This window comes from Corvus kubaryi, unplaced genomic scaffold, assembly GCF_017639235.1.
Source record: "Corvus kubaryi isolate FWS band 111438036 unplaced genomic scaffold, C.kubaryi_AGA036_p1.0 65476, whole genome shotgun sequence".
NCBI classification, from domain to species: Eukaryota; Metazoa; Chordata; class Aves; order Passeriformes; family Corvidae; genus Corvus; species Corvus kubaryi.
Window position 1 is genome coordinate 18,891 of NW_024582034.1, and position 16,477 is coordinate 35,367.

Genomic DNA, 16,477 nt, shown 5'->3' on the forward strand with positions numbered 1-16,477 from the left:
TTTTATCATATTTCCACCACTGAGGTTTGCACACCCATCATGCTCACTGTAACACTCAGCTCCTTTTAGCAAACTGGCTTTGGAGTCGCTGCATGGCTTTTGAGCACATTTAAACCTGCAAAGTGAGAACAGCAAAGCACACGATAAATTCTTCATCATCCCTGAAAGTGAGCAGTTCTAGACAATATCCCCTTCAACTCTTAGCTCATAATCATTGAAACATTACATCAATTGCTCACCTTTTGATCCAGACTGTAGGCCAAGATCCACTCCTCCTGCTTGGGGTGGAAGAGCAAGCTCTGGATATAGAAGTTCAAACGGTACTTCTGGTAGGTAGCCCCTTCATCAGAGCTGATGAGGATGCTGCTCTCAATCTCTGGATCACTAAGAAGCATGATCTAAACAGAAAAACGGAGGGAAAAGAGTGTTAATGGAAAAGTGAAACTGAACATCATTTAAGAGTGAGGTCATGCAGCACTGACTCCTATTAGATGTACTCAGACCATCACTCAAGAGTGTAACAGCCCACAGAATTAGCGTGGGGTTTTAGCCTTTCTATTCCATTTTATTTGGCAATTCATTTGCTGATTTATTTGGCGATTGCCATTTTTCATTTTATCTGGAAAAATTCAGAAAGTCCAGTAAGGATGAAAAATTCTATGTATCAAAGTTGATTTTGGCTGGATATAGGAACATCAGGCAGCCACACCAGGCTTTCCTGGACCCTTTTCTCTCTACCTTTTCTGTCTACCTCTCACCCAATGTGGAATCCTCTCTCCAAAAATAAACAACAGAGCATCCCTGAGATTTAAGGCTCATTATCTGGCAGCTTGCAGTGCAATGAAGGAGAGCATCACCTCTCTGGAAGCACAGAATGCCTTCCTGCATCACCTGCTGGCATCTGGGTACAGTGCACATGCACATGTGCAAACACTGACACGATCTCGTATATCACGCTCCCAATGTGTACAGTAAGAGACCATCATTCAGTCAGTGAAAACATAATTTTCCTCAAGCACAGGAAAAGTATATGACCTCAATTTGTACAGGGAGGAAAACACTTCTGAGCCTCTAATTTTAATTAGAAAATTATTACCGATACTTTAAAATGGGTTGATTCCGCACTATCAGATGGCAAACTCTACATAGACATTACCAAGAAAAATGTTGTGGAAACATTACCACCATCTTATTAACATCTGGAGAAAACGACTTCACATTAAAGCAAATACCAGTACCATAAAATAAAGGCAAACAGTGGGAAATAAATTAGAGCTGTTCTAAACACAGCAGGTTGTTGATACAGCAGCTGAATTAAATATAGAAACTGTCTTTCAGCACAAAAACAGATCTAGGAATGGCCTTTTTTAGCTCACTGCAGAATGATCAATTAGCTGAGATCCACTGCAGTTTTGTTTTTTGTCCACATTGACTTCTCTTACCCAGCTTCACAGAGCTCCAACTTCAAGACTACAACGGGGAAATACATTAATTTTGACAGCAAAAAGCAGTTACAAGGAATGGTAAAACCCTTGGTATGTTAGACCTTGATCAAGCAAAAAATTTCAATGCTTGTTTAATCTTAAGCACCTCATTAACTCCATGAAGTCACCAAGGGAAAGGGAGTATAACATCAATGGCTTCTGATCCTTTCCACTAAGAAATGAAAAGCTGAACTAGAGTGAACGTTTTCCCAGGATGAAGCCATCTGTATGAATCCAGCTGGATGTCAAAGCACCTTCAACATCCCTCACATACACCACTCACCAGCCCCAAAATCAATCTCCAGCCACTCCCACAAGAAGCTGCACCTCAAGTAATGAAGAAGTGCACTTGAATTGTGCTCTGGTGCACAGTCTGGGGAACAAGAAACATTCCCATATGCAACTGACTCCCTGGGAACTAGTCTGAGAAGAGGTCTCCAAGATCTCCACCTAGAAAGAAGCTTTGGTGTATTTCTTCTTTCTAATCAGATCAAAATATCAATTTCATTATGCTCCAAACAATAACAATTTCACAACTGTTTGAAAGATATTTTTTTCTGTCACTCTTGACTTAGACTGCAAAGACATTTTATACCCCTGTTCACCTAAAGCATATTGCCTGTGCCAAAGAACTGTAACAGAGTTCAGTAAAAATCACTTGCTTATATGGAATGGAAGAAGGATGTAAGCCCACCCATTTAACAAGACAATCCAGAGAGATCTTATATTTAAAATAAAAGTTACTTCAGGAATAAAGTATTTTCTACCTGATGTCATAGAAGATTACAAAGTTAATAATGCTGTATATTAAAAGGTCACTGCTGGAATTCTGTCCTCAAATAAGGAGTACAACACAGCTAACAGTGGCACGGACCTGAAGTAGCACACACGCAAAACATCTCCTCTCCCCTTTCACACACAATCTGCAGCACTTCTGTGGATAGCTAAAGAAATGGTCATATGAGACCAGAAAGGCAGTATTTCCACCAGATGGTTCACAAATCTGGCCAATTTGTTCTTCTGGATGCATAACAGTGGTTGCAAGATCAGATAATAAATCCACCAAGCTAGGAAAAATGGAAGAACCTAACAACAGTCATATCTAGAGGTGACAGCACATAAATTGTGCCCCGTGCCTTCACCCAGTTCCCATATCCATTCTCCATCCTTCAAATGGAGAAATGAACACATCCAACACCTCTGATGTCATCCATCCTCCCAGGAAAGGCTGATCCTACACAGAGAAGGATAGAAAAACCAGGAGGCTCAGAGTGAAAAACAAAAGCCCACCACCAGCCACACAGCTCGGACGGGCACACACGTTTGTTACATGGCACGCAGAAAAAGAAAAGTGAGCAACTCTGGGCTTTTCTTTTTTTATTGTTTCTATTTTTCTCATGGAAGCTATAGGGGGAGGGAACTTCTAGCAGGGGAAATAGCAGGACATTTGTCAAAGGCCTGAAACCACCACTTCTTATTATAGGACCAGGACGAAGGATCTACCCCAGCAGTGATATAGATTAATCACTTTTCATTAAGAGACATAAACAAACTCCAGTCAGAATGAGCATTTCTGCCAGCACCCTGTGTTGCCATTTATAATTGCCATAAGGAATAGCAAAAGAGCACCAGAGAGTTGTCAAATGTAATTTATAGGGGTTTAAGTTCTAATCATTTTCTATAATATTAAATTAAATGGCAGCCTTTGTTTAAAAGGAAATTACATTTTGTCTTTCTACATTCTAGATTATTTATATATATATAGGCATGTATAAAACATTCTTTTCAGTTGCTTTTTCCTCTAGTTTAAGTGGAGAGGGGAAGGGGAGGCAGGACTGGCTACTGCAAAGGGTTAAGTCCTTGAAAACATGCTTGAGGTGAGTTAGTTTATGCTTCGTACCTTTTACTGACTTTCAAAATCCAGTTAACAATGAATGGCAAGCACCAGACCAAAAAGAAACAGGCTGAAAATCAGACTGAACTTCACATAGTTCCTTAGGAATGGATGCTGAGGAAGAGAGCTGTCTGGGACATGGCGCATCTCCTTTAAAGCAGGAGCTTTGGGGACAGTGGTGACACACACAGAGCTGTTCTGAATGAACTCCAGGTGGGCAGAACACCAGACAGCAGTGGGGAAGCACACAGAAAGAAGATGATATGGAGAGACCCCCTTGCAAGAACATTAACTACAATATATGGACTGAGATCTTCAGTACGTGAGCAGGGAACATATCCAGCTCTGAACGCTTCAAGGGGATTTATCCCAGGGAATAAACAGCACAAGCTGCAGGCAGGAAGAAGTCATACCTATGCCTGCCATAATGTATCTGGTACACAAACCACAGCAGTAGTTAAGAGTCACTCAGATTTGTTGGAGAGTGTGTAGAACCCTTAAAGGAGCTCAAATGCAGAAGCAGGGAGGAGGGAAAGTGACACCGTATTATGGGCACAAATCCACAAAAAAGTCATGCCCTCAGATGGGGTTAATGTAATAAAAACTAGGGTAGGATTTGTAACTAAGAACCTGAGCTCCTGCTAGCCAGCTCAAAATTCCAAGTATGTCACTGGGTTAATATAAACACCTTCCTTGGTATTGCTTTCACATGGGTTATGTGCAGGTGGATGAGTTAAGATGGTGACATACTCCTCTTCCTCTGCGCCAGGGTAGCCAGGCACAAAGACAGCTGTGATGTGGAATACTGAACTGTACAGCAATGAGCCAGCACACTGCTCACAGGCACAATGCTACAACATCCTCTACTGGCATGGAGATACAGGTAGCCTGAGCACAGAGATCACAACAGAGATCTGTTTTGTACATAGCTGAATTAGTTAATAAACCACCCCTGGACAAAAAAAAAAACAAACACCAACCAAAACAACATGCCACATAAATGGCATTTAAATGGCATTTTTATTAATATTAGCTTTCAAGGAATCCTTTTATTTTTCTCAACGAACATAAATTTTCACTGTAAATTACCAAAGCACATCTCCCTAAATCAGCACAGACCAGTTTATAGGTGCAATAATCTGTAGCAATAGTACCACTGAGCTACATTAGCAAAAGAGCACCAGAGAGTCGTCAAATGACTAAAGAAGTTCAAATAAATGTCTTTTGTTCTGAGAAACAGACAGCATTAAACCATTGTGTACTGCCTCCTGATTCTTCTCTTCACTTTAATGCACTTTTCATAAGCAGTCCTTCCCAGAGGTCCCAGTCACATTTACCTATGTAAAAGGCTATTCTAAAAAAAATAAACAAAACAGTTTTAAAATAATAAACAAAAACAACAAAACACCTACAAACCATGCAAGCCACCATAGCTACAAAACAAACCCAGTTCCTTAGCGAAGCATTAGAATTTACTCTGTAGCACTGCATTATCCTCTTCTACAGCTGAAAAGGCAGTTTTGCCAAAAACACTGTTGCAAAGACAGAAAGTTGAGGTTTCATGTTTACAGGTTCATAGGGATTTCCATATTGAATGTGCTCAGCTTAAAAGTGAAAAGACTTTTTTGGGGGGTTTTTGTGGCCTCCCACTAGCCCCTCAACTCAGAAACACTTTAGATCCTTCCTAAAGCCTGGCAACATCTACATCATCAATGAGAAAACAAAACAGATTTTAAAAAAGAAAAATTACTGTATTTTTCTTTCTTTTCCAATTTGATTTAAAACATTTAATGAGTTGTATGGTCCCATGTCTCCTTCCCACAAAGTTTCATAGTAGCTTTGAGTTTAAAAAGCCAAAGAGTTTCAACAATTTGTGCTGAAATGTCAATGCAAATGGAGGATTTTTGCTTTGGATTTTTGATGTCCTTTCCTCCTTTTGAAACTGAGAAATCAAAATCCAGTGACATTTAAAGGCTTAAAGATACAAAAATCATTTTCTTCCTTCAAAACATCAGTCCATCACAAATTAAATATGAACAGTTTGGAACTCTTATGGGAAAGAGTACATTGAAGCATTTTAGATTACATGTCTGACCATCTGAAATTTCTCACTGGCAAATACTTGGCTATTCATTCCCCTCCCATTCTTTCTCTCTCCAACATCATTACTGCAATTAACTTGCCCTGAAAGCTAAAGGATGCCCCCAGAGGTCTGAACGCAACCCAAATCTCTCAGAACACAGCTACACAGTATATCTAAAGCCCTTCTCTGCCATTCCCATGGAGGAGAGGTGCAACTCATTGCAGAGAAAATCTCATCCTTTTTTTTTCCTTCTTTCATCCCTACATGCCATTTCAACAAAAAAACTTCAGTTTCATTAAACCAGCCCAATTTCCTCTGAGACAAAAGAAATGCTGGTACCACAAGTAACTACCTACTTACCAGCAAAAGTAACACCCATATAAATCAGCTAAGCTAAAGGTGTCTTTGAATGATTTGCACTAGTGCCACAGATGTTTGAGAATGGCTAAATACCTGCTCACTGCCCTGGAGATATACTGACCTCTGCAATAACCAGGGGGCAGTGAAAGCAACCTCTGTTTCCTGGTCACCAAGCATATCAGTCAGACAGGAAAAAATGGGACGCATCAGTGATAAAAATCTGCTCTAGAGAGAAATCCTGTGTATTTACTTACAAGAGAAGAAATTCACTCTATTATTTAGGGATCAGCAGCTATGACAAGAGAGACATGTCCTCTCTGGGAAGCCAAACAAGACATTCATGAAGAGGGCAACAGTTTTCATATAATTACTTACTTTATGTCCCAAAAGGAAAATGCTCATTGCAAACCCTTGTGCTACAGAGTAGCCCAGATCTGGGACTCCTTCTTCCTTCACATGGCTCAAAAACTTCCTTAATGTTAAGGATAACCTGTGGCCATCACTCAAGCAGTAAAGGGGCACTGAGCTTTCATGAGAGATAAATTGTCTGGACCTAACCTGTTTCAACTTCTTGTAACTTCACTTCTTATTGCCCGAAATTTAACATTAATGGCAGATTTAATTAATGAATATAGCGCCAGATCACCAACTCTCAGAACCATAGTGCTGTAATCTTAAAGGATGAAGTGCACTGCACTCACTTTATAAGGGTTTATGAAGCATGTGTTATAAAAGTACCTCAACCATAAGGCTTTTATACCTTGGCACTCACTTCAATACAATCCCATAAAACCCAAGCAATCTTTAAGTGTTAAAGGTGACTTTCACTACTGTATTTATTATTGGATAATGAAAAATGACTCAGGCACCCACAGAAACCAAGCAATGAAATAAGAGTTTCCTGAGACTTTAGCATTGGGTCTGCATTATATGTACCGTGACCAAAGAACCAAATAGCTCTCTCAAGACATTTTAGACACTTCACACTAACCTCCCTCCAGAACTTCCTTCCCATCAGGAATTCTTTGTAATTACAAAACAACCTCCAGTCTGCAGAATCAAATTGCTTGCCAGTGAACTTTTCAGATGTCAGCAGTTATTTATGTAAGCATTCAACCCCTCTGAAAGACCTCCTCCATAGACTCCTCCAGTTGTGCCAGAGACTGACAGCTCTCTAATCCACCAAACTGGCTTGAGAAGACAGCAACATCATGGGGAACCCATGTGTGGGTTCCCCATCTTTGCAGCACTGAGAGAGAATGATCAGAGGACACGATGCTGCTCAGGTGACATGCAGGTTCATTGTCTCTGTAGAATGTTTTGCCTTTTGTAGAGGGTACATGAAAGAAGGGAACCATTACTAGAAAGAAAGTAATAAACAGTAAAATGAAAACTTTTCTTTAACATAAAACAGCAGGGTTTTTGAAACAAAAGTGGGCATCAGTGGAGTGCATCAAATGAGGACCAGCACTACCTTGCTTTCTCTGAGGAGATGCACATCAGCCCACCACACTTGTTTACAGACTGGTTAATCTTTTGCTGTCTTCTATTGTCTCTCATATCCAATTATACCCAGACTAAAATTACAACTAATTGTTCATATTTGTACAAAATTGCAAGAGGCTTTTGGCACTTCAGCCATACCTGCCATAAATTGCCACACCAAAACAAAACACTTCACAGAATTCCAAGCTCACACACTCTCTTCCCTATGGAGAGGGAACTCCATTTTAATCACCACCTCCAGCACCTGTGCAAGAGCACAGATGCACCATGCAAGAGGCCTCGAGGATCAGGAGCAAATTAAGGTTAAATTGCATAAAGCAAGAGCTCTTCAAGGAAAACCACTCTGCCATCCTCACTGGCAGGTGGGAAATGAAAATATATCATGGCTGTAAGACTTAGACAAAAATCAGGGCTGGGAAAAGAACACAGATACTCTAAGGCTGCCATCTGAACCTGCCCACTATGCCAAATCCCAGGCTGGATCCAATTTGCATGCAGAGGAGTGGAATAAGCCATCATAACAGACCCAACAAAGCAGAACATCTCATCTTTGTTTTGCTGCTGAGCAGGTCAGAACAACATGTCTCCCCTCTTTCTCTCCTCTTTTTGGCACTGGACACATGTACTTTTCACTTTTAATTACAAGGCACAGCAAGCATTTGCTTGTTAAATTCCAGGTGCCAGTGGGGATGGAAGCCATCCAAAAAGCATGTGTTTGACCTGGCAAAGAATGACTGACTGGCAACAGCCACATGCTTGGTTGTAAAACCTTTTCATTGTCACAGCAAGGCAGCTTTTATCCAAGGTTACTCCAGCCCATTATATTCTTGTTACAGCTGCACATTCTCCAGCTCCCCACAGATCATCGGAGCAAAGGCCTCTGCCACAGTATTCCCACCTTCCTGAGGCCACTTCAGTGCTGTGCAGCTAATTTGCCAAAGGCTTTTCTGTGTCACAGCATGTTCATGCTGAGTTCTCCTCCACAAACTGCCAAATGGGTTACAAGCACCACCACTGGTTTTGTACATCCAGTTTGACCAGCACTTCTATGAATGGGCCTGGACCCGTAGTAGCAGGAACCTCAGCTGGTGACCTTAGGCACCAACCAGTGCTTCCACACAAATGCAAAGCCTCTGACTGATATTATTATATTGCTCTAGAGTCTGGTATTTCTGCATAGCTTAGCTCTGCATGATGCCTTTTTACTCTTCTCGACTCTACACAGGAAAGCCCCGGTTGTTAAAACATCTGACACATCTGTTTCGCGGTCACCAGCTTTGTTCTAGTGACAAGGAACAGCTCTGATCCCAAACTGTGTTCACAGAAAGAGAAAAGCAGCATTCACTGTTATAATTATATGTTATTTGAGTAAATGCATGGTTGTGCTAGTCTCCATAGAACTACAAAGTAATTTTCACCATTACGGTAACTTACCATGTAAGCAGAAATAGTTACAGAAAATAATGTTATCAGTGAGGAGAGGCTGTGTGCAGCACAGCTGCTGGAACTGAGAACACCATTTATATAAAAACACTCCTCTGATTATAGGTCTCACTTGGGAGAACACTTTACATGTGGGTATAAGTTTACTCACAGTAGTTGCCCCATTACAGAAAACAAAAAGATGTGCATGGATAGTTACTCATGGGGGTAAACTTTTGCAGCCTGTATTCAGCAGTCTATTTCATTTGAGGACACTAGAGTGTTTCATGACGCTGTAGAAAAATAAAAATCGTATTATGTATCTCCCTCGAGGCCATTAAATCTGAATACAATTTTAAATGCATCATTGATTCTCCTTTGCTTACCTACTTTATTTTTCTGCTTTTTTAGTCAGACTGCAGAGTGAACATAGACAATAGTCAGCTTTATCACTTCCAGATAGTTCATGTCCAGATGCTTATGATCCATCTCAATTTACTTACCTGGCATCTATTACTCATGTCCCTTACTGTTCCTAATGTACTTCTCTTCCTAACATCCCCCCACTGGAGGAAGTTAAGATGATAGGAGAAGGTCTATCCATTTTCTGGATGCAAGGCTGAGGCCCCCAAAAATTAAAGGTTAAAGTCACCAAACATGACAGCAGTGCAGTGCTTGGCATGGTAGCAGTCAGCTCTAAGCTATCCACTGAGGCTGCAAGCTCTGCATGCTAACTTGGGTGCCAGAGATGGGAAGGTTCTGGACCTAGGAACAGGATTCACAAGTAGCAGCCCACCGGCTTTGACATTTTCCCTTACATTCAATAATTAGCTCCCAATGAAACAGTCCTTGCAGGTTTATGGTGGTAGTCGTGTCTGCAATTACACACTGAGCAGGTGAGTGACTGCCCCAGTGACTGAACCACAGCTGCTACATCCTATTCCAACAGGGTCACTGACACTTCACAGCCTGGGGAAAATCATGTACTTTCCTTTCCGTATCCCTTCATACACACCGGTCACTGCGGTGTCCTAAGAACCAGTGTACAAGGAAACAGAATTGGAAGAGGGGATAAGGGTTTTATCTCCAACACAACCCTGACACTTTGGTTTAGGAATCAATTGGCAAAAGCCAGAAAATTGCCAAGATTACTCCATCCTTTCACCCACTTCCAGGTCCTAGGCACTGCATTCCTTGTGCCCATTCCATTGCCTCTCACATCTCTGAGCACAGCTGCTTCAGGAGTTTAGTTGCTTTCTTGCAGGAATTTTTAAGGATCACAGGAAGGTTCCAAGGGAGACAAAAGATGTCAGATGAGCTTTTTTTGTCAGCAACAGAGAATTAAAATATCATAGGGCCCACTGTAAAAGGCAGAACCAATCTCTCCTCAGAGACAGGACTGGTCTATGTGTAGATTCCCTAGATTTCTAAGAAAACTACAGCTTGAGTTTTCCTTAACTGCATCTGTGCACCACTTAGAAATCCCCTGTCATTACTTTTGGAGTCCAGCAACATCTGTCTGTATACAATGAAAAAAGCCATCTTAGAACCAAGAGGGTGAAGGGCAATGAACTCCCACTAGCGTAAAAAGAAGCCTCAAACACTCTATGACATATTGAAATACCTCTCAAAGATCTAGCTCAGCCAAGCTCCATGCTGAAGAAAACTGATTCTAACACAGTCACAGAAGTGTTTCCAGGTTTCCCAGTGCTGCTTGGGATAAAATATTTTACACAGAATTGATCACACCAGAGGTGACATTAGAGTGACACTAAGAGGCTGATGTGCGTATGCGGCAGAAACTGAGACTGTGGCCAGCACGTGCCCTGCAGACCCTGCTAATCTAGGCTATTAAAATGAGAATTCACTCAGTAATGCTGAGCTTCTCTATTCCTCACTTTGTAAAAGAATGAAAAAAAAAGGATATTTTGCCACTTATTTTTGGGTTTGGGGTTGGCAGGGGATGGGGGGAGGATTTTCCTCAAAGAGAAATAAATAAGTGTTGGTGAACCACCTCCTATCACTAAAGATCAAGGTCAGATCATTATATGGTCTTCAAAAGGACCCACCTGCCCCTTTTCCAAGGGCTGCTCTCCACCCATTCTATTATTTTCCCCTCCTTTTTAATAACAGGATGAAGTGACTCACTATTACTGATTGATAACCCTGCTGTCTGTGAAGCACCATGCCCCTCCTCGTTAATTCAAAACTACCTCATTTTTCATACTTCATAAATTAATGTATTATTGGTGCTGCAGCAGTAAATGAGATGGCCATGTTTCAGAGAGTGGTAAAGAGGATGGAGACAGGAAAAATGTCTCATAAAACTGCCCTATATCAGGACCTGCAGCTGTGTTCACCCTGCTGACAGGCCATGTGGTTAATATCAGCAGCCCTGTACAAGGTGATGCCTCCTGACAGACCCTCTCTTCCCTCTAACCAAGGCAAGGCACTCTGAAAGCTCACACAGCTCCACTCTGCCCACTTCATGAAAGCAATGGTTATGGTATGTGACAAAATTGCAGCTTCATTTTAGTCAGTATCCTAACTCATGATCTGTCCTTTAACACTCACTGGCTAAATTGGAGCAAACTACCTCTGTTTTTCTGACAGCCAGCTCTGGGAAGTCTACATCTGAATGTGGATGAGACCTGTGGATGAGACCTCTCCAGTTTTATCCCATTTCTTGTCATTACAACCTTGTAACATCCCTAAGTCTCCGTAGGGCCCTGACTGCAGCAGTACAAGGTGAAGCAGGCAGAGAGTGCAACAGGAGAGAAGGACTGAATTTTAGGAAGCCAGACAAAGCAGCCCTGTCAATAGACATGCACCAATATCCTGCCAAGCTTATCACTCTTACCTGGTAACTGTCCTTCTGCTCCAAAAATTCTTTGCCATATTTGGCATATGGAGGTACAAAGATGCAAAATACAGATGCATAAAGGTACACAAAGACAACCCTAACTCAAGTTTTGTAATATATGAACTTTTTTTCCTTCACAAACACTGAAAGGATGGTTTTTATTGTAAATGGCTGCTTCTTTTTATACCTCTCTTCTAACCTTCTTCCCTTCTGCCCCATTAAATAATGCCATATGGAAGTATTTTGTTAATTATCTCAATTGCATTTATTTTTAGAAAACAGCTGATGAGTAGTGGGTTGGTTCAGTGGGTTTGGGGTTTTGGGGTTTTTTTCCTGTTTGTTTTTAAATGTATCTGCTTCTTCAGAGAACTAACTGAAAAAACACCAGGAATCCCCAGTTTTCATATTTATGAATTCTGAGGGACAGCCTTCCCTGGAGCACGACAATAAAAAAAACAGCAACAACAAAAACACCAACCTGGAAATACTGAAAAAGATTTAAAAAAAAAAAAAAAGATTTAGAAGTATTTATGCCTTTATAGCTCAGCATTTTCCATTCATTGATCTTGAACCGTGTTCAAAACACTAATAAACCCAGTCATCCAGCATCATGAAACGATATATCTTACATAGGAAAGGTCAGAGAAACCTATTCTGAAAATGTGACTTTGCTGAATTCAAAATAGAAAACATAAAACCCTTCAAAACAAGAAATTCCTGAAGTCCTCTTCTTGAAGTATTACATAACGTCCCTAATTCAGGATTTCTTTCACACAGTTTCAGGTCACAGTTCTGCAAACATTTACAAACATGATCTCTTTTCTCAGGTGCCAAATTCAAGCTGAATTAATTGGACAAGCAAAGAGAATCCCACGTACAACAGCTCACCAGACTGCACCTTGTAGATAAAACATGTCATGTCACACATCCTCTCACTCTTTCACAGATGTTGTGGGTGACCTTGAGGAAATCATCTTTGCAACACCAGTAAGTGAAGAAAAATATTACTTCTTCATTCACATTTTATTCCTCTATTTAAATTTTCAGTTCTGGAGACTGAGCCTGACTGTCCCTGAAGTGTATTTATGAGATGGATACACTGAGATGTTACCCCAAATGCAGTCACATTTGCACAATCCTCTGGTATAACCAGAGCAGACAAATCTGAGCTCAGCTAAGCCAGGCACTGTGTTTCACAGCTTTCCTTTTTGCCCACATCAACTCTGGACTGGGTAGCACAGATTTTGGAGTTCTGAGAAACACAGGAACATCATACACAGCTCAATGGGTCCAGAGAAGGGGGACACACAGAGACTTTTACAGCTGCATTTGCAGCTCAGGTAATTTAGTCCCTGTTAATGGCAGCTGCAAAACCAAGGGCTATTTACTGACTGTATTCCATTAGGCTGGAGGGAAAGATTAAGGATAAAAGACAGTAGAAACAACTTGTTCCATCACTCCTGCCCTGTGGCTCTAACTCAGCCCCACTGCCTTTGAGTTATAAATACGTTCTCAAGATCACATCAGAAGTGCCAGTTTGCAGCACAGACCCTTGATCACAGTGTCAGCACAATGAGGAAAAAGGGTCCAAGGAAACCTTCCATCTTCCTAAAGCCCAAATGCCTTTAGGATACTCCAGAGCTCACTTCCTCGCCAATAGCTTGGGATGCAGTCTTAGGAAAAAGCAGCAGATGATTAATGGGAGCTGTGGCTAAGCATGGCAGCTCAGTTCAGGTTGGGCTAGCAAGCATCAGGTACACGCTGGAATCTTTGCCTCATCAACCTATCACACATTTGATGATTAAGGAGAAAACAAAATGCTTTAGAATTCCCTTTGGGAGCATGGAACTGAGAAATGAAGGAAAAACCAAAATAAGTTTGAGCCATGGTTCTGCCCTCAGGCTCCAAGCACAGCTGAGGAATTCCCTTTGGAGATACAGAAGGCTGGGACAGGTTTTGCTCTCAGTTACTCTCCAAATGAGCAAGAAGAAATAAAGAGGAGGTCAAAGTCACTTGTGCTCATTTTGGGATCTCCCGTTTCTGTAAAGGGAGGTATCACTCCCAATATTCTAGCTAGTCACCAGTCAGGTAGATGCATTCCTCTGCAATTACACTATTACAGACAATTAATTTCTTCCTTCATTAACCTGAACAGCAACACAACATTGCTCTCTGCCAGCTTGTAAACAGTTGCTGCACTTCACTCCCAAGAAACTGCACAGAAACAAACAAATCTAATTAGATTTATCTTTCAGAAATTCTTACTCTCTAAACATTTCTCCTTCTGATGGGCCAAGTTCAGAGGCATGATGAGGTATGAGAGGCACAGCATGCCTTAGGCTTTTACAGCTTCAGTGATTGGTACTGCCCCTCCATTTTGAGCCTGTGACAACTAAGAAACTAGTCTGAAAAACCATTTTCTCAAAGCTCTTTAACTGAGCACCATAACTTTATTTCTGCTTTACTCTGTTTGCAACTATTCAAATCCTTTAGCTGGAAGGTCTACCTTTAAATAAAACCTAAAATGCTTCCGTTCTGGTTTAAGGGAAAAATGGGGAGAGTCCTCATTTCGTTCACTGCAGCTGGATGATGTCTCTGTTCAGACAGTCAGCATAAAAGGCTACAGACCTTTTAATTCTTCAAGTCATCACCTGCAACAATGATTGTAATAGCTCAGGGGAAAAGCTAAAAAAACTGCAGCCAACTGAATTGCAAAGCAAATCCATGAAGAAAGGTATTTCTAAGACATCAGAACTGTCACCTCAGATCTTAAATGCAATCAGGACCTCCAGTTTATCCACACCTTATCTGAGCAATGCTCTATACAGGAAAGCGGGTTTGAGGTTCATTTGTCAGAGTTGTTATTCTCTTCCTTTTTCCCCCCTCTTTCTTTTAAATTCTTTTTAACTCCATCGTCTCCACCTCCACAGTATTCCCAAGGGTAGAGATAAAAGTTTCATAGTGCGAACTGGGTTTTCAACTAAACAACATCTTCACCAACAATAAGCACTCTTCACAGAATATTTCACGGGAAAACTTAAAACCTAAAATCTATGGTTCAACAAATCCTCGAGATTCAAAGTGGCACCTCCGTGCCTGAAAGGAGCAGTGCTCCAGATATATGGGACTTCAATTCTCATCTTCTTTCCGCACCCTTTGGAAGGGCTTTACATCCCTCTGTGAGGCATCAATTCTGAAATGAACCCTGTTATTGACAACCAAGAAGAAAGCAAGTTTTCTCACAATAGGGGATCTCACCCAGCAGACCAACTCCTGCTACAAAATAGGGAATCACAGCACTTCGGCTCCAAGCAGTGACATTTTGAAGTGCAGCCATTTAACCAAAGATTCACAACCTTAATTTTTTGTGGAATTTATTCAATTTTCTAACAGAATTTTTTCAGCAACCATAAAGAAAAAAGAGAACTGGGATAAAAAGAAACTGGAAATTTAAATCTTGAGAGAAATGTTCCTATTAAAATAGAAGAGACTTTTTCCCTTAGTGTTTTGGAAGAAATAATTCCAAGTCCCAGACCGCTGTGAAAATCTGCCTCTAGTAGAATGTAACTAACGCCCAAAATATAGCATTAAATTAAAGGTCAGCAGGGAACCGAGATCTCTGCCCAGCAGAGAGTAAGCAGCTTTTTGTCATATCCCAAAGACAGACAACAGGCTACAGGGCAGAAAAGCCAAAGCTAAGCATTTTGCTAATTTCAGCTTTTCAGAGCACTCAAACATTTGCTGTTAAATCCCATTCATCCGTAAGGAAGGGGTGCTGCTAAGCAAATATGAAAACTTCTCCATTCTGAAGTTCACCATGAATCACCTGCTTGTTCCAACCTATTTGGCAACTGGACAAAGCAGATGCCTCACATGTGGTCTTTCTCTCAGGCCAACAGCTGGGTGGGCAGATGCACTGAAAGGGAAGATGTGCCCTGGAACACACTCTGCCTGTTAGAGCATCTTCATGGGTTTGGGAGTGTCAACACTGCAGGCACTTGGCTTCTCACCAGAGCTCAAAACAGGAACTCTCAAGAAAGCCAGTCCCCAGGACCTCAGAGCTGTCTGACTGCTAGGGGCAATGATCACCTGGAATTTCATAGCATTAAGGAGAGCTCAGTGCAGATTTTCCTGATCCAAACACAAGTGCCTATTGTGCAAGTGAAAGGAGAAACAGCCCAACCACCTGCAGGAGAGCAGATCCAAGTCTGGCAGTTTCAACTCCCAGCAGCAAAGGCTTTCCATACACTTGCAAAGCATTGTGAAACCCCGAACTTGTTAGTTCTTAGGGGAAGGGAATTAGCTGTATGACAGCTGCACGGGAAGATGAAGTAGTCCTGGCTCACGGCAGGGAGCGTTTTGACTACGATGCAGCCAGAGTCTGCAGATTCACAGTGGGCTGCACAATGCTTGGTAGTTCCCTTATGTCAGCACCCAGGGTGGTCTCAGATTACCAAGCTGGCCCTGACCACTGTGAATGATACCTGAGAGACAGGAGGGGTCACAGCTGGGAAGAAGAATTCCCAGCAACTTCCTTTAGTACGTGCATGTTGTTACATTGATTTAATCATAACCGCAAATGTCAAATTGCACAAGGGTAAAGTGAATTTTCCCAATACCTTCTGTGATTTCTAGGAAATGGACACCCCCCATCTCGGCTCCAAGAGCAGCCATCAGCAGGTTGGGTAGCACTTGGGAGCAGGCAGGAGCTCTGGGACCCAGCTCTGCACCACAGCCAAAGACACCTCAGCTCAGTCTTTGCTCTGTGCCTTGGTTATCTCTGTGCATGAGGAGGGTGGATATCGCCCAGCAGCAACATGTAAAAGCAAGGAGCAGCTACAGACTAAATCTGACCTCCAAGAAAT

The 16,477-nt window shown here is 41.6% G+C and overlaps 1 protein-coding gene across 1 annotated transcript in view; it reads right to left on the reverse strand.

Annotated features, from left to right (window-relative positions):
- Positions 1-227: 227 nt before the first annotated feature.
- Positions 228-16,477, reverse strand: part of LOC121673523 (VPS10 domain-containing receptor SorCS1-like) — a 148,953-nt gene continuing 132,703 nt past the window's right edge. Inside the window, exon 4 of the mRNA XM_042046882.1 lies at positions 228-398. Within this exon, the coding sequence (XP_041902816.1) occupies positions 228-398 (171 nt within the window). The remainder of the gene's footprint in view (positions 399-16,477) is intronic.